Source organism: Melopsittacus undulatus, chromosome 19 (assembly GCF_012275295.1).
Source record: "Melopsittacus undulatus isolate bMelUnd1 chromosome 19, bMelUnd1.mat.Z, whole genome shotgun sequence".
Lineage (NCBI taxonomy): Eukaryota > Metazoa > Chordata > Aves > Psittaciformes > Psittaculidae > Melopsittacus > Melopsittacus undulatus.
In genome coordinates this window covers 2589199-2614038 of record NC_047545.1, presented here as the reverse complement: position 1 = coordinate 2614038, position 24840 = coordinate 2589199, and the positions used below count along the sequence as shown (strand labels likewise).

At 59.0% G+C, this 24840-nt stretch overlaps 4 protein-coding genes across 9 annotated transcripts; 3 read left to right on the top strand and 1 right to left on the bottom strand.

Moving 5' to 3' along the window:
• The first annotated feature begins 5555 nt into the window (after nt 1–5555).
• On the top strand, nt 5556–16115 carry KANK3 (KN motif and ankyrin repeat domains 3). Of its 4 annotated transcripts, XM_034070894.1 has the most exons (11): nt 6423–6516; nt 10245–10320; nt 10593–12275; nt 12420–12519; nt 12658–12855; nt 13283–13370; nt 13630–13849; nt 14120–14262; nt 14448–14648; nt 14733–14810; nt 15003–16115. In XM_034070894.1, the coding sequence occupies exons 2-11, from the start codon at nt 10284–10286 to the stop codon at nt 15057–15059; spliced, it is 2805 nt and encodes a 934-aa protein (XP_033926785.1). In that variant the 5' UTR covers nt 6423–6516; nt 10245–10283; the 3' UTR covers nt 15060–16115. The 4 variants fall into 4 exon arrangements, with proteins under 4 accessions (XP_033926783.1, XP_033926785.1, XP_033926784.1 ...); XM_034070892.1 differs by lacking the exon at nt 6423–6516 and adding an exon at nt 5556–5624 and having other exon boundaries at nt 10593–12519; XM_034070893.1 differs by having other exon boundaries at nt 10593–12519; nt 15006–16115.
• A 1754-nt stretch (nt 16116–17869) lies between these two features.
• Nucleotides 17870–18707, bottom strand: RPS28 (ribosomal protein S28). Its single transcript, XM_034070856.1, has 4 exons — nt 18620–18707; nt 18298–18345; nt 18094–18220; nt 17870–17994 (listed from the first exon to the last, which is right to left on the bottom strand). Exons 1-3 carry the CDS (start codon nt 18656–18658, stop codon nt 18098–18100), a joined length of 210 nt encoding a protein of 69 aa, XP_033926747.1. The 5' UTR covers nt 18659–18707; the 3' UTR covers nt 17870–17994; nt 18094–18097.
• Nucleotides 18708–18777: 70 nt separating this feature from the next.
• On the top strand, nt 18778–19670 carry NDUFA7 (NADH:ubiquinone oxidoreductase subunit A7). Of its 2 annotated transcripts, none has more exons than XM_031054649.2 (4): nt 18778–18849; nt 18976–19025; nt 19101–19250; nt 19468–19670. In XM_031054649.2, the coding sequence occupies exons 1-4, from the start codon at nt 18799–18801 to the stop codon at nt 19562–19564; spliced, it is 348 nt and encodes a 115-aa protein (XP_030910509.2). In that variant the 5' UTR covers nt 18778–18798; the 3' UTR covers nt 19565–19670. The 2 variants fall into 2 exon arrangements, with proteins under 2 accessions (XP_030910509.2, XP_033926744.1); XM_034070853.1 differs by having other exon boundaries at nt 19410–19546.
• A 732-nt stretch (nt 19671–20402) lies between these two features.
• On the top strand, nt 20403–23620 carry CD320 (CD320 molecule). 2 transcript variants are annotated; one of them, XM_034070830.1, is made up of 5 exons: nt 20403–20588; nt 20767–20928; nt 21751–21828; nt 22149–22297; nt 22676–23620. In XM_034070830.1, the coding sequence occupies exons 1-5, from the start codon at nt 20441–20443 to the stop codon at nt 22688–22690; spliced, it is 552 nt and encodes a 183-aa protein (XP_033926721.1). In that variant the 5' UTR covers nt 20403–20440; the 3' UTR covers nt 22691–23620. The 2 variants fall into 2 exon arrangements, with proteins under 2 accessions (XP_033926721.1, XP_033926722.1); XM_034070831.1 differs by lacking the exon at nt 22149–22297.
• The last annotated feature ends 1220 nt before the right edge of the window (nt 23621–24840 follow it).

The window sequence follows — 24840 nt, the reverse complement described above, 5'->3', positions numbered from 1 at the left end:
GCAAACAAACCCGCTTCATCTCTTTGCACCCATGCAGCCGCAGGCTTCCATGGGCTCCCCTCCCTTCCAGCCACCCCAGGCCACATTCCCAGAGGCAACAAAAACCTTGGGACTAAAGTAGAGCTTTGGTGCTTTTTACTGGGGTCCTGGATGCCGTGGGCTTTCCCAACATGACTTTGATTTAAGGGCATTGCTCTCCTTGCTGCTGGGCTTGCTCCCAAGACGTGGGGCTGGCAGTTGTATGGAAGTGGGTCACCAGTGGCTCGTAAGACACTGTAAAAACCCCTTGCAACTCTGTTTGCTATCACTTATACATGCTATAAAGAAGGGCTTCCTGCAGAGTAGATCCCATCCCTGCTGCTCAAATGAACATCCTCAATTAATCACCTTTTAACTAGAAGGTAGGAATGCTGAGCCCAGCTCCCCAGATGCTTCCAGAATCACAGAATCATAGGATCCTGGAATGGGTTGCGTAGGAAGGGACCTTAACACTGATCCAGCTCCAACCCCTGCCTGGGCAGGGACCCCTTCCACTGCAGCAGCTGCTCCAAGCCCCTGTTGTCACCTGAGGCTCAAATTGCTGCTGGAGAAAACTGCAGTTTTCAGTACTTAGAGCATAAAAAGCTTCCTGGTTCCTTCTGAACCCCAGAGCTCCGGGGACCGGCCGCGGTGCACGGCGGGTTTGGTGCAGCTCCAGGGATGTTGGCAGCGAGGGGCTGACTCAGCCGGGGCTGACGCTCATTTCACTCTCTCCTGTCGTGCCTGAACGTGCCGGGAGCTCCACAGACAAGATTCCAGCGGCGCGCATCAAGCCCTACCCTTGTGCTGCGCCGTGCTGGGCCATTTGCTGGAGCAGGACACCCTCATTCAATGCTTTTCTCCCCATCTTCCCTGCTGTTTATGGGTTTATTCTGTGGTTATCTCATATCCCACTAATGCTTTCTTGATGTGGCTCATCCCCTCCAAAGCCGCCATGGACAGCTGGGGTCTTCTCACCCACTGATGAGGATGAGGGGGTGAAGAGGTGCAATGTGTTCCCTACGGACACGTTATTCCTGATACTATCATTTGTTCGTGCATTTACTGGCACAGAGCTGCAGAGCGAAACGGGGAAGGAGGCTCCAAGGGGACCCAGTGTGGAGGGGCTGCCCACAGAGCACTCGGCAACAGTCACCAGAGGGACTGAGCCGCTGGGGCGAGGCCAGAGGAGACGCAAACCAGGCTGTGGTTCTGTGCCACCAGCCCACGGGGGTCCATCCCTTCCCCACCCCCAGGCTGGTTTAGGCTGATCCCCTCCGTGCGTCACTCTCTGCATTAATCATCACGTCTGTCTCTGCACCAGCTCTTCATTGGAAGAGAACTTTGGCACATTACATTAACAGTGTAAATGATTGATGCCGGTACCCGCGCCCTGCGGCACCGCACGGCACGCTCCAGCCCGGCTCCCCCGGGCTGCCGCATGTCCTTGTCCTCAGCCATCCCTCCACTGCTCTGGCCATCTATATGGGGGAGAACCCCAGCAGAGCAGTAACCCCCGACCTCAGCACCCCCCAGCAGCCCCTAGCACCCCTGCACTCCCATCACCCCCCAGCAGCCCCTAGCACCCCTGCACTCCCATCACCCCCCAGCAGCCCCTAGCACCCCTGCACTCCCATCACCCCCCAGCACCCCTGCACTCCCATCACTCAGCAGCATCCCCCCCGCGTCCATCCCAGCAGCGGTTCCCGGTTCGACACCGCCCCCTGCCGGCCGACACGTCCCAGTGCACCGGAGCCCGCAGCCTTGCGGGGGGCACCAGTGGCGAGGACACCGCGGGTGGATGGAGGGGGATGATGGGGACGGGGCTTCGGATTGCAGCACCGGCGGTGGGGGTCACCGTCACCCCCCACCTCATCACCCCCCCACTCTGTAACCCCACCACACCGATGGTTAACAAATGTCCCTCATTGACCACAACTCTTTGAGTGCTGCCATCCACCAAGTGGTCCATCCTTATCCACCAAGTGGTCCATCCATGCCTCTCACTCATAATCTGCAGGAAATCTCCCTTAGATCGGCCATCTTCTGACTCCTCTGCTTGCCACCAAGAGAATTCAGACAGGACATTTGGCTCCAGGAGGGAATCTCTCTGGGAAGTGTTGTGGATGGTGCAACACTTGGGGAACCTTATTCTGTCCAATTGATGGGGTGGGGAGTTCCCAGCAGATTGGAGAGCAGAAAGCATCAGCAGAATGCTGCCCTGAGGAGGATTCAGGCTCCAAACCATCCACCGAGGGAGGAATAGGAAGCTCGTCCCCTTGGCCACACTCCGATGTCACCAAACTCAATGGCCGATTGTGCGCTGGGAGCAGATGCGCTGCTTTGGATGGTGGCACAGAAAGGCTTTTCTGCTGCTTCTCATGACAGATCTATGATGCTCCTGCCAGGAAGGTCCTGCTGAACACACCCTCGCCATTGCCAGATCCCGGGCAGCCGGGAACCTGCAGGGCAGAGAAGGGTCCTCTGTGTGCTGAGGCACTCGGATTCCCTGGAAATGTCAAGCTGGAGTCAGATGCCATCAGCCTGGGGGCTCCGCAGCAGGGGGGGAGCAGAGCTGGAAACAGCTGGAAATAACTCCAGATGGAGAGACTGAGAGGTTGCTTTGCTGGTGACTGCAGCAGGGCACAAGGGCATCCGCTGTGCAGGACATTCCCTCTTTGTCCTAAGGAGTCGGCTGATGTCTTTGCTGCAAGCTAAAGGGCAGAGAACCCAGAAGAAGAAGGTATTTGGTTTAGTTTGTTCCCCCTGTGCATCCCCATCCCTGTCCCCACCCCCATTCTCATCCCCATCCCCATCCCTATCCTGCTCTGCAATGTGAAGACACTGGAAATCAGTGGGTGAAGCTGAGCCCACCTCACCACCAGGTGATGGGGACATCCGTGTCCTCCCCTCTCCCCAGGAGCTGGGGGTCTCAGAGCTGTGCCAGAGCTGCTGCTCCTGCACAAGAGCATTTTCCAGGAGATGGGAAAGGATCAGGGATTGCCACAGCAACCTGGCCTTGAGCACTGCCAGGGACTGGACAGCCACAGCTTCTCTGGGCACCCTGTGCAGTTGGGTTTTAGGGATACAGCCCAGAGGCCCCAGAAGACAAATACCCATGTTTAAGGAGTGCTGAGTTCCAGCTGAGATCCCAACTTTTCCATGCACCCCAGCCTGCAAACCCCCAGCGTGCAGCATGAATGGACACCTGGAAAATCCCACACCTAGGAGCATCCTGCCGGCAGCTCCCACCAACCGTCGGGAGCATTTATGGCCATGTTACGTGCAGAAGGGTGCTGCCGTTGGGGCAGGAGCTCCATCCCGTGCTGCTGGTGAGCCTGGCCTCCAGCCAAAGCAAATCCCGGCACTAGAAACCCGCACGGCATTTTCCTCAGGTCTGATAAGCCTGAGCTGCAAATCCAGCCACAAAAGAGAAGCCGTCCGGTCCATCCCAGGCCGGCTGGTGCCTGCAAGCAGCAGCAATACTGCCCAAGATAAAAGCCAGCGCCAGGCGGAAATGTCACCTGCGGCCACATCAGAGGGAACACAAGAGAGGGGACAGGGGACAAGCACCTGCGTGAGGGTTGGTCTTAGAATCACACAATCACAGCCTGGTTTGGGTTGGAAGGGACCTTAAAGCTTATCCAGCTCCTAACCTTGCCATAGGTTGCTCCAAGCCCCTCCAGGATCCAGCAGCTCCTTGAGGACCCTTCCCCTGGTCCCAGCATCTCCAGCTGTGGAAGCTACTCCTGCTTCACTCTCGAGCCCTTTGTTTTGCTGCAGCATCCAAGGGAGGAAGGATCTGAGCAGAGAGGCAATGAGAGGAAACGAGAGCTTCCTGCCTGCCCCTGAACCTGCAGGCAGAAAACAAGGACGTTCTGCTGCAGCAGGGGACTGTGCTGGGCTCATTCAGCATGGAAGTGTTCATGTTGCTTTCCTGCAGGGAATGCACTGGGCAAAGCCTTGAACAGCCTTTGCCCATGGGTCCTACACGGTGCCCAGTCCGTGGAGGATGTGATGGAGCTGGGCTTGGGCAGGCACAGAGGAGCTGAACAAGCAGGGATGAACTCAGGGACACAGGAAGCGTTTGGAACACACACACATACTCTCTTTCCAACTGCCCTGGTGGCAGAGAGCAAAGGTTTGGGAATTATGGGGGAAGCCCCTGTGTCCAACCTGGCCTTGAGCACTGCCAGGGATGGGGCAGCCACAGCTCCTCTGGGCACCCTGTGCCAGCGCCTCAGCACCCTCACAGGGAAGAGCTTGTGCCTAAGAGCTCAGCTCAGTCTCCCCTCGGGCAGGCAGCTCGAAGCTCAGCACTCAAGCAGGAGCAGCAGGGAAGCCATTTGCCCCCAAGCCTGGGTTTGTCTGGGGCTGCCAGGGGCTGCTGGTCCAGGCAGGCAGGTGACACAGCTCAGACCGGTCCTGGGGTGGCGTCCGTGGCCCAGGGTGAAGCCACCCAGCTGGCTGAGAGCCGAGACTGAAGCATCCCAGATGCAGTTGTCATTTATATGGGGTTCAACCCCAAGTGACCCTTGTGAGTTCTCTGCTCGTGTCTTTGTATGTGAGCTGTGCAGTTTCCACAGAAAACTGGGGCCCCCAGCACCAGAGGGACGTGGAGCTGTTGGAGCGAGGCCAGAGGAGGCCATAGAGCTGCTGCGAGGGCTGGAGTAGCTCTGCTCTGGAGCCAGGCTGAGAGAGCTGGGCTGGGGCAGCCTGGACAAGAGAAGACTCCTGAAGGGGAGACCTGAGAGCAGCTCCAGTGCCTAAAGGGGCTGCAGGAAACCTGGAGAGGGGCTTGGGACAAGGGCCTGTAGGGACAGGCCAAGGGGAATGGCTTGAACCTGCCCGAGGGGAGACTGAGCTGAGCTCTGAGGCAGAAGCTGTTCCCTGTGAGGGTGCTGAGGCGCTGGCACAGGGTGCCCAGAGAAGCTGTGGCTGCCCCATCCCTGGCAGTGCTCAAGGCCAGGCTGGACACAGGGGCTTGGAGCAGCTGCTCCAGTGGAAGGGGTCCCTGCTGGAACTGGAGGAGGTTTAAGCCCCCTTCCAAGCCAAACCATCTGGGTTTCTGTGAAAACTCCTTGGGTTTAACCCTTTTGAGCCACCAGAGCTTAAAGCCAGAGGAGCCCAACCAGCACAGGGATGTTTGTCTGATGCCCAAGTGTAGGAACAGGGGACCTCAAAGTGGGTCCTCCATGGAGCTCTGAGCCAGAGCACCAGGCATGAGCTCTGCAGCAGTAGGACTTCACTCATCACACCAGGCCCCACCTTTCTGGATGGAGAAAATAAGCCCTGCATGGCTAGGGAGGACCCTAAATGCTACTTAGCCAAGCAGCCAGTGAATGGACAGGAGCAGTGCTATTCTAGACCTGCTTTGGAGACAGAAGGAGGGCATGAAATCACCAAGTTCATTACCACAGGATGCTGGATAGGCCAAGTATGTAAATGGGTTGGAGAGGGACAAGGTCTGTTGGTGGAGGTAGGTCCATCAGGGCTATTAAGGTACTTCCGTCCGGATGCAAACCCTTTCCCAGGAAGCCCCTGAGCTGCCAGCCGGCAGCAGGGAGGGACTCCGGGAAGCACATCTTGTTTCTCCTGCTCTTCCCGTGAGTAGTGTTACAGAAAGAGCCAGTGTGGAAAAATCCCCGGGGGGGGAGTGCGGGGGGAGGCTGAGGAGCTGGAAAGGGAAAGAAAAAGAGGGAAAATCTTTGCTGAGGGTTTCAGCATTGGAAGGGGTTGGAGCAGTCAATGAAGGTGTGAAACTGCCAGGGGTCCCTGTGGGATGGAGACAGCCCAGACCTCGCTGAGCACGGGAAGCAGGCGGGGAAGAAAGCTGGCAAGAAAAGGAGACAAACAGCCTGTTGCTGGGACTGGGGAGGGCTGCCAAACCCAGCGGGGCCAGGCCAGGGAGCCCAGCCGCAAGACGGGGCAGGCAGTGAGAGGCCACGGGGACCAGGCAGGGTGTGCTGGGGGACGATGGATGGTGGGAGCTGGATCCCTGCGAGCTGAGCTCAGGCAGGGGATTCCCCATACCTGGGGTGACGTGGGCAGGGGATCCCTTTGTCTCCAGGGTGAGCATCCCCGAGGGGAAGGGGGTCAGGGGAAGTGGAGTAAGGGTAACCCGAGGGTGACCAGGGCAGGGGATCCCCCATTCCCGGGGTGACCAAGGTAGGGGATACCCACATACCTTCACTCACTGGGCAGGGGACTCCCGGGGTGACCAGGGCAAGGGACTCCCCCTTTCCAGCGCTTACCGGGACACCCCTTCCCCCCGGTGACCGGGACAGGGCAGGGCCACGGAGCCGCCCATCCCCGAGGAAAGGGCTGCGTGGGACGCCCCGCACCGGGCTGAGCGGGGCTCGGGGGCGGGGCCCGGGGGCGCTCCCCGCCCCGGCCGTGCTGCGGGTCCGCCCTCGGCCCGGCGGCGCCGCTGCACCCCGAAGCCGCCGGGCTCGGGTCGGCGGCCCCGCGCTGCAGCCCAGACGTGCGGACGGCGAGGTGAGGGGCGGCGGGACCCGACGGGACCGGACGGGACCGGACGGGGCGGGGGGGGGGGGCGCTCGTCGCGGCAGCGGAGCCCGCAGGGCCCCGGAGCCGCCGAGGGGCCGCTCGGAGCCGCCGCGACGGGAGCGCAGCGGGCTGGGGCTGGGAGCGGGGCCGTCGGGGCCGGGCTGGGCCGCCCATCGCCCGCTGGAGGGAGCGCGGAGTCCCCGGAGGTCTCCTGCGATGCGGGGGCTGCGGTCACCCGGGGGCTGTGTGGGAGCTGGGGGGCTCCCAAGGGTGCTGCGGGCTCCCTGGGGTACCGGCAGCGGCTGTAGCCACCCCAGGGCGCTGCATGCCGCTCGGGTGCTGCAGGCTCCAGGATGCTCCTCGTGCACATGGGAAAGCCTACATGGGGCTGTGACATCCTGAGTGTGAATTTAACCATTCCATCACCTCCTCAGGAGCGTGACCCCAGGCCCCTGGGGCTTGTTCCCCGATCTGTTGTCACCAGCTCCAAGGGAATCGAGGAGGTGTTGGTGGAAAAGTGCTGTTGGGCAGCTGTGGTGAGGGTGCAGGACTAGTAGTAGATGTTTTCTAGTGGGTTATAGAGCTATAGGTGTGATGGGGCACATAGAGCTGATCCCTATGTGAGTACATCTGCACAGGGACCTGCCTGTTGATCGGGTACCGCGTGAGCCTGGGGTGCTGGAGCTGGTGCTCAGCCCAGGCAGCCCCTGCAGCCTCCGACCAAGCAGGCTGCCGGTGACGACAGCTCCAGGAATAACGGCCCAGCCCTGAAATCAGGCTGAGAGGAGGGAAGCGTTTCCCTTTCCCCTCCCGAGTCAGCGCCGGCGCACCCACCCGCATGGGATCCAGCTCCTCGGGAGCAGCCCCAGCCTGGACCGCATGGCTGAGGCGGCCTGGGCAAGCAGGCGCAGGGACGGTGGGTGGCACAGAGCTCAGGATGCCCCGTGCAGCCCTGGAGCAGAAGATGGGGATGGGGTGTGTGGCTGAGAAGATGCCATGAGCCCCCGATCCCTCCTATGTGCACCCAGCGGGTGACAGTGCAGGTGATGGGCACATGTGCCTGGCTCCGTGTGAGGATCCCGAATCTCAGCTGGTCGCTGGAACAGAGGAAGCCGTGTGCTTGCTCAGTGGTTTCCCTTTAACTTAGGAACAACCTCGGCCCTGAGCTTCAGGGCTTATCGCCTGCGTGCAGCTCCGAGGGAAGCGTGCCTGGCTGAGATAAATCAAGTTTCACTGGCCAGGGCTACTCTGGACTCTGTTCTTCTCACATTCCTCATGACCTCAGTAGTTTGGCTTTGGGAGAGCTGGGGAGAGCTCTCCCTGTCTCCAGCCTCTGGAGTGGCTTGGGTGAGGGAAAGGACTCAAAGGAGTCCGGGACTTTAAAAGCAGCACCCCCAGGTCTGTCCCATGGACCACAAACCTGGGAGTCGCAGAGGGCTGACTGGTCGTGGGTACTGGACGGTACCTGAGCTGTGCCCAGCCTGTCCTATCCCTCATTGGAATCAAACGGAAAGGCTCCAGTTTTAGACCCAGGTTTCCTGTAGGTTGAAGGCCAGGCTGGACAGGGCTTGGAGCAACCTGGTCCAGTGGAAGATTTTGGCACCAAACGGGCCAGCAGGGTCTTCCCCATCAGGTCTTCAGCTCAGGTGAAGAGCAGCTTCTCTTTGATGTGATGGCAGGAGGTTGGGGACAAGGCTGGCTTTGTGCCACCAGTGCCTGGGCTGGAGGTGCAGGGACTTAACCCTCCCATCAGTGCTGCATTCCAGGGCCACCTGCGTCCATTGCTCATCCTCACTGGCTCAGATCCAGCCTGGCCACTCACCCAGCCCAGGGCAGTGTGCATGTCACGTGGGCTTTGCACATCACAGGGTTCCTGGGGCATATTGCACCTGACTGGGAGCCTGCAGGTCCCATCACCTGGTTTGCTGCTGGGTTTTGGAGCTGGGTGAAAACAGAACATCCTCCCCTGGGTCCAGCTCATCCCATCGGGGTCTGGAGCTCCAGGAAGGTGCCTCTGCCTTTGGGGAGGGGTTGACAGCAGCTGCTGGTGTCGTTGCGGGATGAGGTGGACAAGGGGCTGAGGAGAGGGCACCTTTGCTGCACACAGATGTCCATCAGAGGCGGCTCTCCTGGCGAGGCCCCAGGCAGCTCCGTACCCAGCGGAAGGGAGCTGCCGGCCGCTTCCCCCAAGGAAACGCAGCCGCTGGCTCCGCTCCTGCTGCGCTGCCGCTTCCTCCCGTTTGAATCCTGCTGTGCGCAGAGTCCGGTGGGAAGTTAGTCCTGGCCCCAGCGCTGTTTAATTACCTGGAGCAGGGGCCGTGCGGAGGAGGAAGCGGCCGCTTCCTGGAGAGGAGGGGTTAGACCGAGAGGGGGATGTGCAGATCCCTCTAGGCACAAAGGCAGCACGGGAATGATGGGGACCAGCATGGAGCTGGGGAGTCCCCAAGGGAGGTGCTGGCATGGGGCTAGGATGAACATTGCCAGGAATGGGGCATCCACAGCTTCTCGGGTTGTTCAAGGCCAGGTTGGACACAGGGACTTGGAGCAGCTGCTCCAGTGCAAGGGGTCCCTGCCTGTGGAGCTTTAAGGTCCCTTCCAACCCAAACCAGTCTGGGACTCTACAATTTGGGGCTGGATATGGGTGTTTCTCCTCAGCCATGGCTGGATCCCTCCCCCTTCTCAGGACAGCTTTAAGCCTCAGCTTCCCTTAAGGCTGTTCCTGAGCTGCCTTTCCTCTGTGGCACGCTTCCTCCCCTGCTTTCTTCCCAAAATAGCCTGGTGCCAAATGCTTTCCCTGCCAACAGCTGCCCAGCTCCATGGCCACTTGTGCCCCACAGGACCATGTGTGTGCTGGAGGGTGACGCTGTGCCCAGCAGCTGTGGGTGCTCCCAGGGTGCTGTTTGCCCCCATCCCACTCCCACCAGGACCATTCCACACCCAGGCCCCAGCACCCAGATGCTGTGGCAGGTCCCAGATGAAGTCTCACATCTGGCAGCACTCCCAGCCCTAAGCTCACCCCTACAATGCAGTCACATCCCGCCGGCTCTCCTCCAGTGTGCCCATTGCCTGACTCCTGGGAAAACCAGGCTCCCATTCCATTCCTCCATGCCTTAGAGAATCATAGAATCCCAGTGTGGTTTAGGCTGGAAGAGATCTTGAAGCTCCTCCAGCTCCAACCCCTGCCATGAGCAGGGACCCCTTCCACTGGAGCAGCTGCTCCAAGCCCCTGTGTCCAACCTGGCCTTGAGCACTGCCAGGGATGGGGCAGCCACAGCTTCTCTGGGCACCCTGTGCCAGCGCCTCAGCACTCACAGTGAAGAATGGTGCTGGCAGCTGCCTGTGGTCAAGTGGCTTTGCAGAAGCATCCAAAGCCTTTATCCAGAGGAAACTTCTCCGCTGAGAATCACACCCAGAAAGGCCTCAGCTTCTGCTCCTTCCCAGCCTGCTCCCCCGAGCTCTGAGTCATTGGCACTCTCGGCACTGGCACTGTGACCATCCCCGCCTGGGAAGCATTCCTTAAATGTACAAACAATTCCGGCCCCACCGGCAACACCGCAGCAGCCGCTCGAGCTTCAGCCCTACGTCACCAGGGCTAGTGGGGGGCCAGGGGTTCCATGGGGTGCCCCCCGTTTGGGGGACAGTGTTTGTGGCCATGGAGGGCTCATTGATCCCTGGTTTGTCAGGTTTTGCTGGATGTGGTCCCATTCTTGTTGCAGGTTGATGGTCCCCTGGTCAGTAGCATCCTTCGGGAGAAGATGGCTCAGCCTGCACCTCTGAACCAGAACCTCCCAGGTAATGGGACCGGGGTGGTCATAGGGCAGCAGAAGCAATGGGAAGGGAATGGTAGGACTGAGCTATCCAGTCCCATCCCAAGGGGCTTCCTCACCTTAGCACCAACCGCAGCACAGAGCGGGTATCCCGGGACACCCCAGCAGCCGTGAGGATGCTGGGAATGATCCATCCTGATAGGGAGGGGGGCTGCAGGCTGTGATTCCCAGTATAACCCAGTTGGAAAAGCCTCTCTCCACCAGATCCCTGCCCAACCACCGCCACTTCTCTTGCAGATCTCGGTGGCCCATTCTTGTACCGGGACCAGGACAATGGGGAGAAGAGCTCATATTCCGTGGAAACCCCTTACGGCTTCCTGCTGGACCTGGATTTCCTCAAGTACGTTGATGACATTGAAAGCGGCCAGACCCTCAAGAAGGTGCCACTGCCCCGGAGGGCAAAAGGGCCGCGGCAGCCCCCCAGTACCCTGCGCAGCCCCAGCAGCCACGTCAGCGCCTGGACCTCCACCGAGTCCCTGGCCTCCACAGCCAGCGAGGACGGGAGGACTCTGCTGCTGTCCCCGCATGGCCGCGCGCCCCTGGACCCCCCGGGGAAACCAGCCCCACATCCCATCTCACCACCACCACTGCGGCTGCTGCCACCTCCCACCCGCAAGTGTGGGCTGAGGAACCCGCGCGTGGAGAAGACGCTGCTGGAGACCAGCCGGAGGCTGGAGCAGGAGCAGGACAGGGCCGGTCCCTGCCGCAGCAGCGCTTCGGGAGCCCCGGGGCAGCCCCTGCCATGGGTGCCGGGGGAGGGCTGGGGCCGGGGCAGCCCCGGCAGCTCGGGGCGCAGCACACCGGCCGCGGGGCTTGGCACGGCCCCACTGCAGCACGTGCGGGAGCAGATGGCGGCAGCTCTGCGGCAGCTGCGGGACCTGGAGGAGCAGGTGAAAACCATCCCAATGCTGGAGATGCAGATCTGCGAGCTCAAGAGGGAGAAGGCGAAGCTGATGGAGAAGCTGTCGGGAGAGCCCAGCGAGGCTCTGAGACACCGCTGTGGCTCTGAGGTGGAGGCAGGGGGTGAGGAGCTGCCCCAGGCGGGGGCAGAGCACGAAGCAGAGCCCAAAGGCCGAGCGAGCAAGATCGTGGAGCTGAGGAAGCTGACGGAGAAGCTGGCAGTGCCGGAGCGGGGGGTTAGGGGCTGGCCATGCCGGAGCCCCCGGGCTGCTGAGAGGCCCACGTGCCGCTCCGTGGCGGTGGGCGAGGACCGGGCCATGGCCGATGCCGTCTTCTACTACCGGTCAGAACAAGAGGGCGGTGACGTTCCAGACAGCGGGATGAGGGAGCGCAGGGACGCATCCGTGTGGGTGCTGGAGTCCTCGCTGGGGGTGCCCAGTGAGGCGGAGCAGGAGCTGGAGCTGCTGCAGCAGACGGTGGGGCACCAGAAGGAGGTGATCGCACTGATGGAGGGGCACCTGCGGGAGGCCACGCAGGAGCTGGAGGAGCTGCGGCACGAGGTGTGCGCCCGCCGGCCCCGTGCGCGCCTGGACAAGGAGGTGATGGCCAAGCCTCGGGTGGCCGAGGCGCAGGTGGAGGCTGTGGTGGCCACGCAGAGCCGGGGAGCCGGGGAGCCGCCGCAGGTGGTGGAGGCTGCCGTGGGCTGCTGCCCACAGACTGCCTGTGCCGCCGTGAGCTGCTGCCCCGACCTGCAGGATGTGGCCGTCGGCCCCAGTTCGGCAGCGAGGGGTGAGGACAAGGGCAGCCAGACCGACACGGGCAGCACTGGCGCCGAGGGAGAGGAGATGGAGCCTGGTGCAGGTGACGCCCCAGATGGTCCCTTGGCATGGGGCACAGGAGCGATGGAGGGGACACCCCAGAGCAGCTCAAGCCCTGGGGCAGGCACAGCAGAGGTGACACAGAGCAGCCGGAATCCATCCCCAGCACGAGATGGAGGAGCCACCCCAAGCCCTGTGGCTGGTGAGTCGGTGCCAAGGGTAACAGCAGGGAGAGGGGTGGCTCTGCTGGGGCCAGGCCTGTGCCACAGCCTGCACACAGACCATGTCCCTTCCATGGAGTCCGGCAGGTCTGCAGTGCTGCTGACACTCGTACCTCTGCCCCCAGGAGCCCTGAAGTCCATCATGAAGAAGCGGGATGGTGCCCCGAGGAGCGAGGCCGAAGGCAGCAAGAAGAGCCTGCAGTTTGTGGGCGTGCTGAACGGGGAGTACGTGCTGAGGGGCTCCTGATACCCCCTGCACCAGCCCCAGACCCCAGCATTCCTGTCCTGGGCTGGGGGCAGTGGGGGTACTTGAGGGGACCTGCTGGGTGCCACATTGTTACTGAGCATCCTCCTTCTGCACAGGTATGAGAGCACATCCAGTGAGGAGGAGGAAGAAGGAGACAGCTCCTCTGAGAAGGCTTCAGCCGACAGCTCCGACAGTGATGAGCAAGGGGACACTGAAACCTCAGATGAAGAAGCTGGGGAAGGGGAGTGTGAGCCAGGACAGGAGTGTGAGGAGGACAGCGTGACCCTGCTGGAGCCCACCGAGGTGAAGGAGAAGTAAGTGCTAATGAGGGAGTGAGGGAGGTTCCATCTCCCCTTGCATGCCCCAGTGCAGCCAGTGGGGAAAACCAGATTCAGCTCCTGCAGAAAACCAGTCAGCAGGAAAAAATCCTTCCAGCTTCTTAGGTCTGCTGAGGAAAGGATGAGCCTGAGGCCCCAGATGCCTCTTTGCTAAAGAGTTTGTAGGTGGACAAAGAAAACCCCAAAACCAAAATCCATCAGCCCTTAATGGCATTTATGGCTTAAATATGGGTAAATATGAGCTCATCCCTATAACCCCAGCTCTGCAAGGGTTTGCAGGGGTGAAGCTGCTGGGTGTAGGTATGGAGCTCATGCAGGGTTGGAGGCATCGAGAGGAAAAGAACCTCGATGGAAGGATGTTGGGGTGCCCTTTGGTGGGGTGATGCAGCCCTTCTCTCCCCAGGTTCGAGCTGAGCCCCAGGATGCGGGAGGCCTGCCTCATCGTCAAGACTCACCTGGGCCACCCCGGGGCCACCAAGAGCAAAGAGGTGGTGAGTGAGGTGCTATGGGGTGGGATGGCTGCTGGTGTCCCCCAAAGATGGGCCAGCAAAGCCCAGCCTCAAACCACTGCCCTTTGCTCCATGCTTTGTCCCAGACACCCCAAACCCCAGCTCAGCTCAGGCCATCTCAGCGTGAGTTTGGGGTATCCCGGCCCTGCCCTCACCCCGTTCCCCTCTGGAGCTGGGTTTCTGCTCCCCACTGGGGCTGGCGGGTGCAGGGCCCCAGCTCAGCCCCTCTTGCTGCCCACAGCTTGCCAGCAGCAGCCTGGTTCTGCAGGAGTGGTTCCGTCTGTCCAGCCAGAAGTCCTCGGTGCCCGACACGGTGGCCAACCACCTCCTGGCCTTTGCTGAGGTGTCTCCAGCCCTCCTGGCCCACGTGGTGAACCTGGCGGATGGGAATGGCAACACAGCCCTGCACTACAGCGTCTCCCACTCCAACTTCCACATCGTGCGGCTGCTGCTGGACACAGGTCAGTGCTCCCCAGCTGACAATCATCCCTCTGCCACCACCCTGCTCACATCCTGGCCATGCAGGGCACGGGAGACAAGTGCCAGCAGCAGGGAGAGCTGCCCTGCACTGTGTCCATGCTGCCTGTGTGGGAAGGTGGAAGTCACCTCAGCCCTTGGGGAGCCCAGGTTTGATGGGAGGGAACTCATCAGCAGGCCATGGGACAGCTCACAGCACCCTGGGCAGGGGGGAACCAGCCCCACAGCACCCTGAGCTCTGCCCATGCCCACAGGGGTCTGTAATGTGGACCACCAGAACAAAGCTGGCTACACAGCCCTCATGCTGGCAGCACTGGCGGCCGTCGAGCAGGAGGATGACATGAACATGGTCAGGAGGCTCTTCAGCATGGGCAACGTCAACGCCAAGGCCAGCCAGGTTGGTGCATCACATCCTGACCCTCACCAAAGGCCACAGCTGGCTCTTCCAAGGACAGCTTCAAAACCTGGAGGAGCTGGTACTGCATTAGGAGCTGCTCTCAGGGTGGTCCTTGCCTGGGGCACTGGGATGAGTGGGTGACCCAGCCAGGACAGGCTCCCCTGGCATTGTCCCCTGCCTTGCAGGCCGGGCAGACAGCGCTGATGCTGGCTGTGAGCCATGGCCGGCAGGAGATGGTGGAGGCTCTGCTCGCCTGTGGAGCTGATGTGAACCTGCAGGACGAGGAGGGCTCCACCGCACTCATGTGTGCCTGTGAGCATGGGCGTGTGGAGACCGTGAAGCTGCTGCTGGCTCAGCCCACCTGTGACATCTCCATCGTGGACAGTGTAAGCCTCTGCAGCCCGGGTGCATTCACCCGCCTGCATCCTGCCCCCAAACCTCTTCCCAAGGGCTCTTCTCTCTGTTTTCAGGACGGGAACAACGCTGTTGCCATCGCGCTGGAGGCTGGGCACAGCAACATCGCTGTGCTCCTCTATGCCCATCTCAATGTGAGTACCAGATGTGGCACCAGCTCAGCTGCAGGCAGTAGGGCTGGGACAGGGGCAAGAGCACGGCACCCTGAGTGCCACGCACTCGCTGCGTCCTCAGCAGCAGGACACCAGCCTGGCTGGCCCTGACTGGGAATTGCTGGGGTGACACTGTGTGACTCTGGAGTGACATTGCCCCTGCTCTCTCTGCAGCAGGGGACATCACCAACAGCCACCAAGAGCTCTGGGGGCCCAAAGAAACCAAATTAGAGCGACCTCAGGAGCCAGCCCTCAGCACCAGGCTACGGTTTATGTCCCCCTTGCCTGCTGAATCACGCCCTGCAGATGCTTTAACCCTCCTGTCACAGAGTATGCCTGTCCCTGGGCCTCATCACAGCTGGAAGCAGCCCATGCACAGCCACCTTGCTCCACCAAGTGACAGAGGAGGCGAGCATCAAGCAACCGGGGTGGGAAACAATGAGCAGAAGCTGACCCCATCCCATCTGCTCCCATCAGCCCTGCGCTGCCTCGGAGCCCTTTGCAAGTCCTTCACTCACTGGAACAGCAGCAAACAAGCCCAGCAGAAGCAGAGCTGGTGACAAGGAGCAGGGCTGCTGGGCCCTGCTGTGCTGCATGCTGCCAGTGGGAAGCTCAGCAGCCGCAAGACACAAACCCAATGATCAGTGCTGCCTTGGACATGGCGTGGGAGCAATTTCAGACTGAAATACTGCTCCTTCTCTTCTGGCCTTTCCTTTCCGGGCTGAAATCTGATTATTTTTTTCCCTAGCACATGCACACAGAGCAAAAAGAATTATATTGCTTAGTCAAAGGATGGAGTTGAACAAGAAAGCACTTAGTGATTTGATGTGCAGAAGCACTGAGCACCCAGGGGTGCCACTGAGCTGACAGAAGGGGGCTGAGTCATAGATGCATTTAGGGACATTTAAGATACCCCCCACAGGGAGCAGAGACCTCCTCCCAGGGCAAAGAGAGTCAGCAGCCACTTACTGTGAAGGCAGCCAGAGCCCCAACCAAGCCCCTCTGCCCACTTCCCAAAGGGGACAAGAGCAGCTCATATTGTTCCAGGAAAAAAACCATGATGGGCAAGAGTTGAGAGCAAGCTGCAGAGATGGACACGAATGTCAGAGGACGTGTGTATGAGTGTGTGCCAGGCAGGGTGGGAACAGACAAGGAAAGCACTAAGGACTGGGAGTGAAGAGGAAAAGGGTTCTGCATGTGAAGCTGGCTCTGCTCTGAATCCTTCGCAGAGGTGCCATGTCACAGCTCCCATCTCTGTTCCTTGGCTCCCCAGCATCACTCTCGCCCCCCCCCCCCCCCCCCCCCCCCCCGGGCCTGGTCTGAGCTGTGCTCTGCACTGGGAAACGCTCCCAGGAAGCTGGTTCCAGCTGACACGCTGCTGTGCTGGCAATGGGCCTGGCTCAGCTTTGCACTGAAGTTAACACACAGCACTCGCAGCCTCCCTCTGCACTACTCTGGATGTATTCTGTACTCACTGCTTTGGTCTCACAGGTTTGGTTACTGATACTTTCATACTGATGTCTATTTTTAAGATACAAATAAAAGTTTTAAGTAAAGTTATTTTGGAATCTTGCAGTGACCCAGCAGCAGTCTTTGGCTCAAGACAAACCCCTTCAGCAGAGGGACAGCCTGGCACAGCCCTCCCATTCCCATTCCTTCCCTGCAAGTTTATGGACTGCCTACCATGCATCAGTCAGTTTACTTCCACCCAAAATGTCCTTTTGGGTCATGGCATCTTCTGTCCTTTTTCACTCCTCAGGACCAAGCAGGATGCTAGGACCAGATGTTAGCCCTTTACTACCCTTGGTTCCCCCTGGTGTTTTGACATTAAGCTGCATTATCATCATCAGTTTTAGTGGGGGTGCAATGTCACCTTCCTCCTCATGTGGCCAATTACCACACTGACCCCACAGAGGTATTTGGGAAGGGCTTCAACTGCTCTGAGCCACCCCCATGACAAGCTGACATCTGTCTGGCAACCAACTCGCAGCTGAAGCCTCCTGCTTGGTCACTTAGCACAGTCAAGGCCTGATCATTGCTAAAGCTGTGCAGGGAACAAACAGCAGCAAAAGGAAACTCTGAGACATCCCAAGAACCAAGGAAGCACAGCCTCACCTGATGCCCTGAAACTGAACCACTACCTAAGAATCAAGAAGTAGATCAAGCAACACAAGCACATATCAACAGGGGCTTTACTCAGAGCACAAAATCCTCCTTAGGCTGCTCATGAGTTGGTTGACCAGGGCACAACACCAGCAGGAGGAAACCAAAACCAACCAACCACTCTTTTACCAGCCCCAACAGCAACCCTCACAGTCTGCCAAGTGCAGCAATTCAGACACCTATACCAGGCTCCAGGTACTCAAATCCTTAATCCCACCTGCTCTTGAGGTGCCTTAATCTAAGTTCAGGACATCGAAGGATGAACCCTCACAGCAGAGACCACAGGATCAGGAACTGCAGACTTGACTGGATTCAAACACACCACAAACCAGTATCACTCTACTACCAGATGGAAAGCATCAGCACTTAAAAACCAGTCCTCAGACCTTAACAGTTTTCAGGCTCATTCCTCATTCTTTGAGCCTCATTTTTACTTCATTTAATAGATACCAATAAATCTTTCTAGCTGACTTCTTGTTGGAAGGGAAAACTGAGGACAAACGTTAAGTGAGATTGACTTGTCAACTCCTCTAAGAGGAGACAAGCACTCTCTCTGTGAGTGACTGCCAGGAAAGACAGCAAATAGGTATATTTATAGAACTGTTTACTGAGGACAGAAGGACAAAAGGAGCCTTATACCTGAAGCCCACAGGCCAGTAAGATCAGCACACTTTACTGGCTATATACAGAATTCTTACCAGAAAAATAGGGATTGAGGTTGCTGCAATTAAAACAGTTATTTTTGCTGTGACAGGTTAATAGAAGTGCTAAAAAAGAGCAATATGACAATAAAGGCAGCAAGCTGTGCTTTTGTTCCACTGCTGGACCCAGCAACAAGAAGTGCATGCATGAATACCAAGACCAATGGAGCACTCACACACAGGGTAAAGGGAGACCTTTATTGAAGCAACAGAGCTGCCACACTCCTCTCCATCCCTGGCCTGCGTGTGGCCAAGCAGATAGCAACCGGCCACCCCAAGCACATGCCATCAGCCTTCATCACCTGGAACAGAACAGTAGAAGCCACAGTGGTTTAAAGAGCAGTGGGAGGCCAATAAGACCAAATGGACAGCACCAGGCTTACTGGTAGCCCCATACTCACCAGCTCACCGCAGCCGCCGGGCCTCACGCTCTGACTCCAGCAGCGTAAGGACGTCACCCTCTCGCACCGGCCCCTTGACATTGCGGATGATGGAGCGGCTCGTGTCATCCATGAACTCCACACGCACCTGCATGAACAGAAGGTGGCAGCCCCGTGTGCGATGGCCTCACTCTCACCCAGCTCCAACCTGTCCTGGCCCCTCACCTGTGTGCATTGCCCCTGGGAACCGGTCCGGCCCAGCACTTTGGTCACCTGGGAGAGAGAGGAGAATGAGCACAGAGCCCCAGCCCACCCCGCTCCTGGTCCCACTCCCACCCCCAGGCCAGGCGCTGGCCCCACTCCCACAGCCCCCACACCCAGACCTGCTCGCCCTTTCCAGGCCCACTCTTCCCTCCGGCCCCATTCACGCCAGGCCCCGCTCAGCTCCACTTTCACCCCCGTCCTCAGTCGCACCGAGGCTCGCTTATCCCGGGTCCCACTCTCACACCAGCCCAGCCCAGCCCCGCTCCGCTCGCCGCCTGCCCACCCTGGCCAGCTTGATGGGCTGCACCCGACTCGTGTCCATGGCGGCTCCACACGAAAGAGGCGGAGTTCCCCCTCACTCCCTTTATATGCAGCGCCAAGCCTCGCGAGACCCAGCGTGCCCCGCGCGCGCTCCCGGCATCGCCCGGGCCCCCCCCCCCCCTGTCCTTCACCGCGGCCAAGATGGCGACGGCCACCAGCATCATCCAGCGCCTGCGGAACTTCCTAGCGGGGGTGAGTACGGCCCCGGCCCACAGGGGCTCGGTAGGACCGGCCCCTTGCGCTCCCGGCCCTGCCGAGCCCCAGCACAGGGCAGCGGCCCGCGGCCCGGCGTGAGACGCTGTCGCCTCTGCCTTGCAGCGGAACATCCAGGCCAAGCTGCCCCTGCGCTACACGGAGATCGCCAAGAGGTGCGGGCCGGGCCGCGGGGGTGAGCGCTGCTGCTCCCCGCCTGCCTGACGCTCCGCGCCCGCTCTCTGCCTTAGGACCCAGCCGCCGCCTCGGCTGCCGGTGGGGCCCAGCCACAAGCTCGCCAATAACTACTACTGCCTGCGGGACGGCCGGCGGGAGGCCTTCCCCCCCATCGTGGTGGTGGCTGCACAGAAAACCCTCGCCGCGGGGGCGCAGGCTGCCGGGTAGGTTGGACACGGGCGGTGCCGCAGCGCTGGGAGCTGAGCGAGGTTGAGTCTGAAAAGCTCTTCCTGTGCCAGGACTCCCAGCCTGGTAGGAGAACTCCTATGGCTGTAACCCTTGAATAAGCGAGGGCTGGGAGTTGATGTAATGAATCCCTTTAGCGCTAATGAAACCAGTTCTGATCGAATCCAAGTCTGACCTTCGCACCCTCTTCTTCAGTTCAAGCTCTGCAGTGGCAAAAGCTGAGAAAAAACCAGTGACACCAGGACCAGCTCTGAAGAGGTGGGAAATCTCAAAAGACCAGCCCTATTTGTGAGGAATAAACACGGTGAGATTGGATATACAGACCCGAGGTTGTTCTGTAATGCTGCACAGGACTTACCCCAGTGCTGCTGCTTGAATAATAAATGTATTTAAAGTTGGCTGTTCTGTTTGATTTACCTGAATTACTGTCCTTTAATACTGGTTGGGGTGTAAGGCTTTCCTGGGGAAAAAGCACAAATCTAAGTGTTGGTTAGAGCTACAACTGAGACTGGGCTCAAGGACAGCACAGGATAAAATGTGCCCTGGCTGAGGAGGAGTGGTTTTAACCTGCTAGAGGGAGACTGAGCTGAGCTCTTAGGCAGAAGCTGTTCCCTGTGAGGGTGCTGAGGCGCTGGCACAGGGTGCCCAGAGAAGCTGTGGCTGCCCCATCCCTGGCAGTGCTCAAGGCCAGGTTGGACACAGGGGCTTGGAGTAGCTGCTCCAGTGGAAGGGGTCCCTGCTGTGGAGCTGGATGAGCTTTAAGCTCCCTTCCAACCCAGACCATTCCACGACGGTTGGATTTGCTGTAAGAGGCATGAGGTAGGTGCCGTGTGCTGCACTTACCCAAGTGCCCAGTGCCCCGGGCTCGGAGCCACGCTCCCTGCTCCCACTGGGTCCTGAGCTCCGGCCTTCCAAGGACAAGCGGTGCTGCGTTCGCCATGGAGCCGCGGCGGGAGGGGGCGCTGCCCATCCGGTAGCCCGAAAGGAGCGGCCCAGGGCCCGCTCCCGGCGGAGGGGCCGAGAGGACGGGGCCTCACCGCAGACACGCCCCTTGCTCCGCCCCGCAGACCCCCCGTTGGTGGAGGTCACCCCAGAGCGCATGCTCAGTGCAGCGCACGGACAGCCTTATAGCGGTGCGCAGCAGCGGGAGGTGTCGCAGCGCAGCGGCATGGCGCGGCTGCCGGTGCTGCCGCTGCTGTCCCTGGTGCTGCCGCTGCTGCCCCCGGTGCTGCCGCTGCTGCCCCCGGTGTCCCCGCTCCTGTCCCCGGTGTCCCCGCTCCTGTCCCCGGTGTCCCCGCTGCCGCCGCCGCACAACGGTGAGGGGAGAGGGAGGGTGGCCGGGGGCGGGCTGTGCTGCCTCTCTCGCGTCCCTCATTGGCTGCCCGCGCACGCCCTTCGTGCTCATTGGCTGTCGCGTCCGGACGCCCTCGCGCGCGGGCTCCCGTAGCACGGTGCCCCGCAGGGTCCCTCACTCTCCGTTCCCCCCCCCCGCAGTGACCCTGCCCCGCTGCCCCCCGGGCCGGTTCCGGTGCGCGCCCCACGCCCCCTGCGTGCCCGTCGAGTGGCAGTGCGATGGGCACCCCGACTGCGATGATGGAGAGGACGAGCGGGGCTGCGGGAGCGGGACCGCGGCGGAGCCGAGCCCTGGCGGCGCAGGTACGGGGGGTGGGGAACCGCATCGGAGCCTTCCCTTCCCATTGCAGCCGCGCCCGTCACAGCTGGACCTGACCGGAGGAAGCCCCTTGGCATTGGCTCAGCCCCACCTTGAGCTTCCTCCCGTGGAAACTTCGTTTAAACCCCCCAGGGCTCCCTCAGGAAGTGCCTTTGAGGTGCCTTCCAGCGGCTTCCTTCCACCGGCGACGCTGCCCCCCCCCCCTCGGAGCTCCTCTGGGGATGGGGAGGATACGAGGAGAAGGATGGGGAAGCAGCCGGGGGCTGTGCGGGCAGGGTCAGAGCAGCGGGCGCTGGTCTCTGTCAAGCCAAAGAGTGTGTTGCATCCCCAGCACTGTCTGCATCTGCTGCTCTGCTCTGGAGCATCCTTGGTCGCAGCCCCGTTGCATGTCTGAGGTGCTTGAAAGGTTCCAGCTTCCCTTTTCACTGGGAGCTGAAGCTGAGTGTGGAGAGGAGGGGGATTATTGAAGGCGTGAGAGACTGGGTTTGTGCTCGATACCTGCATCACTTGGTAGGTGGGGAGATGAGCTGCGTTTTAGTTGTACCTGGGGCCACGAAGAGAGGTTAAGGATGCGACAGCTACAGCTGAGAAACTTCCCAGCTTTTCCTGTTCTGCATTTCCAGTAGGACTTTTTTTCCCCTCTGATGTGGCCTAATCACAGGAAGGGCAGATAAGGTTTTACTTAAATTGAAAAAGGCCTATTGGCACTTTAGAGGTGAACTGGGAACTCAGCCAGGTTTGGACTGCAGGCAGCTTTGCATGATGCCTGTAAAGTGGGTTGGAAGCTTCTTGCTCTTTCCTCACAGAGGCTTCAGCTACGCCTGTGCCTGAGGGCTCAGCACCATCCAACAGCCCAGACCGCCTGTGGATCTTGGTTATTGCAGGTATGTGAATCTCAAGGGCTGCACATGTCCTGGCTGGAGCTAGAATTTGAGCATTCTGATGCAGTTAATTCCAGACCTGCATCAGGACTCAAAGGGCCGGGGGAGGCTTTAGACCCTTTCCTCTGACTTGAGTGTTCTATGTTCTTGGAAAAGCCATTCCATGTCATCTGGCACTAACTCGTTTCTCTCTCTGTGCCTTATCCTTGAGAGAAGGTGCAGATCTCAGCCTGCTGGCTAACACTGCTGAGCAGCAGAACCCAGAACTGATGTCCAGACCAGGCACAGTGAGTGGTCCTCTGCTTGTGCGCTCTCCTCTCTAGCTCTCCTGAGCATCCTGGTAGCTGTTGGTTCTCTTGCTGTGTGGGGCATATCCAAAGCAAAAAGCAGATTTGACATCTTCAGTCCTGAAAAAGCATCCAGAGAACGGCTGATGCCTGACATGAGCCAGAGGGGCTCATTTCCCCAAAGGGTAAGTTTCTTGCACCCCACATCCTCTGTGTGTGAGAAGGAGAAATGCTTTCTTGCCCTCTGTTTCCAGCCTCCAGAGCTTTCCTCTCTGGGGCAGCTTTTCCTGCTGCTGGTCAGCCACATGCTTGGGGTTTCAAGCTTTCTTCCTTGACTGCATGGACAGTTGCACTGCCTAACCTGAGAAAGTGCTGCCTTCTTTTGGTAGTGATGTGCTGGTCTGTCCTTTCTCTGCTGCCCAGGACACGGAGCACTCATGCTTAGACACTCATCTCCTGTGGGTTGTTTTCCTCCACTTTGCCCACACTGAAGTCAGAGCAGGTGGGGGGGGTTTTGCCCAGAGGACTGTCAATAACCAGTTGTTTTTCTGTTCTTGTACCAGGGATCTGTACCATGAGGTGATGAGATGGGGCCAGCCTGGTCTCCCTCCAGCTGGCTCTATTGGACACATAAGCTGGCAAGTCTGAATTGTTACACTGGAATAGCAAAGGATGCTCCCCTTGGAAATCGATTTTAGATTGTGGAACTACTTTAGCACTGGAAATAGCACAGGACCTTCCCTGGTGCTGGGAAATCACCCCTCACACAAGCGGGTAGAAATGTCCTCATTGCTCTTGCCTCCAGGGTTTGTTAATGCTGATCTCACCAGAGTGGCCTTGGACCCAAAAGTTTTGTCCTCCATGAAATGATAGGTGTTAGGTGCTGTTCAACTGTTCCCTTCCACTGCCAGCCAAGAGATTTTCTTCACCTGCCCCATTTCCTCCCCCTCCCCCCCCAGGATTTTGCTAGGAAACAGGGGCTTTCTCATCCATTTCAGTAGGAACTTACTAACTGCACAGATCCAACATGTATTCCATGTTTGTGGCAGTGTTTTGATGCTGTTTTTCTGTGCTTTGGGGCATGTGCTGCACTTTCCAAGCAGCTCAGTGCTGTATGCTTCTGAGAACTGACAGTGGGGCAGGAGAGTGCTGAGCAGTGTCTCCAGTTCCATGTTGACCCCAAGCCCCTTGCACAAGTGCACAAAGGATTGAAAGCTGCTGCCCTGGCTGCTGATCTCTTTGCCTTAAAGGTGAGAACTTGGCTTGCCAAACAGACACCAGTCATCAGCCTTAGAACAGGAGCCTTCCACCCCTGGATAGTGTGTGTGCTGCTGTATCCCATGGGAGAAACTTCAAGATGTGGCATGGAGTACTGAATTACACCAGTGCTGCTGTTCTTAGTACCAAGAGGTCATTTGCAAAGGTGCACACAACCTGGCTTCTGTTTCCACAGGGATAAGTGGAGATAGCTGTTGGTGAATGACAGGAGAATAAAGAACTTGAAACTACTGAGTTCTGGGTTGTGGATTTTTCTGGGACTTGTTTGAATCCTGCAGTTGGGAAGAGGCTCCAGGAATCCCGTCAGGACAGGGTGATGGAAGTGCCAAGTGGCAGAGGTCAGCTGGCATCAGCCTGTCCCACATCATCCTCTTAGCTTGAGCCGCTGAGCTGGGACTGGCTGTTCTGGGGCAGAGAACAGAGCAGAGCCTGGGCAGCGAGGCTGGTGGGTAAACCCAGCACCCACCACAGCAAGACCATGCAGGTTTTGCTTCCTGATCCCTGAGCTGGGCGTTTCAAGGCTGAAAGAAGCAGTTTTATGGCTCCAGGGCCAAACCTTGGGGCCAGGTTCGTGACAGCAATTTCCCTTTCTCTCTCCAGTGCCAGGAGCACTTTTGTTCTCCTAATCCCCAGGCTCAGAGGCTTCAGTTGTAGCAGAGCCTGAGCTACTTTTCAGCCCAGGAGCAGCTTTGTGCTCCAGGTCCCTGTATTTAATTAGATCAGTTCATGAGGATCAATGTGATGCTGAGGTAGGGTTGTGTTCCAGGTAAGACATCAAAGATAAGGCCATTTAAATTTGCTTCCCCTTTTCTTTGTAAATCCAAATGACTATTTCTTCCTTTTCAGTTCCTATAGATCAGGGGAACTTTTACTGCACACTTACAATCCAGTGTTCCATTCTGTGTTCCTGCCCTGCCTGAGGGAGTTCTGGAGCTGCTGTGATGAGCAGGAGCAGCCTGTCACATTGGGGTTGTGCTCAGGCACAGGGGGTGAGATGCTTCTTTCACCTCTTCCCCTGTAAACCTGCACTGGGGGGTTGAGGCTGAGCTGGAAGGTAACAACCGTTTCCTTTCTCTGGGCTGCTGATGGAGCCAGGGCAGCAGCATTAAGTGCTTAATGAATGAGTGCTGCCAAGTGCAGCAGCTTCTGTAGGGGTACAAAGGTGATGCAAACCCTGTGTGTCTGCACCCTCCCGTGCCTGGCAAGGGAGGTCTTTCAAGGTTAACTCAAGGCAAGATCATGCCCTCTCAAGGGATGTTCCCCTTAGGAACAGGGTAGAGCATGGAAAGAACAGAGTGAGGAAAGAGAAGTGCAGAGCTGGAAATAGTTCCTTACATAAAGGGTTAGGGCTTCAATCTCATTACTGTCTTAAGGAGCAGACACTTGGCTGCCTCTGACTCCTCTGATGCAGCCCACGGCCTGAGCAGCAATCTGCTTTGGGAGCCTGGCA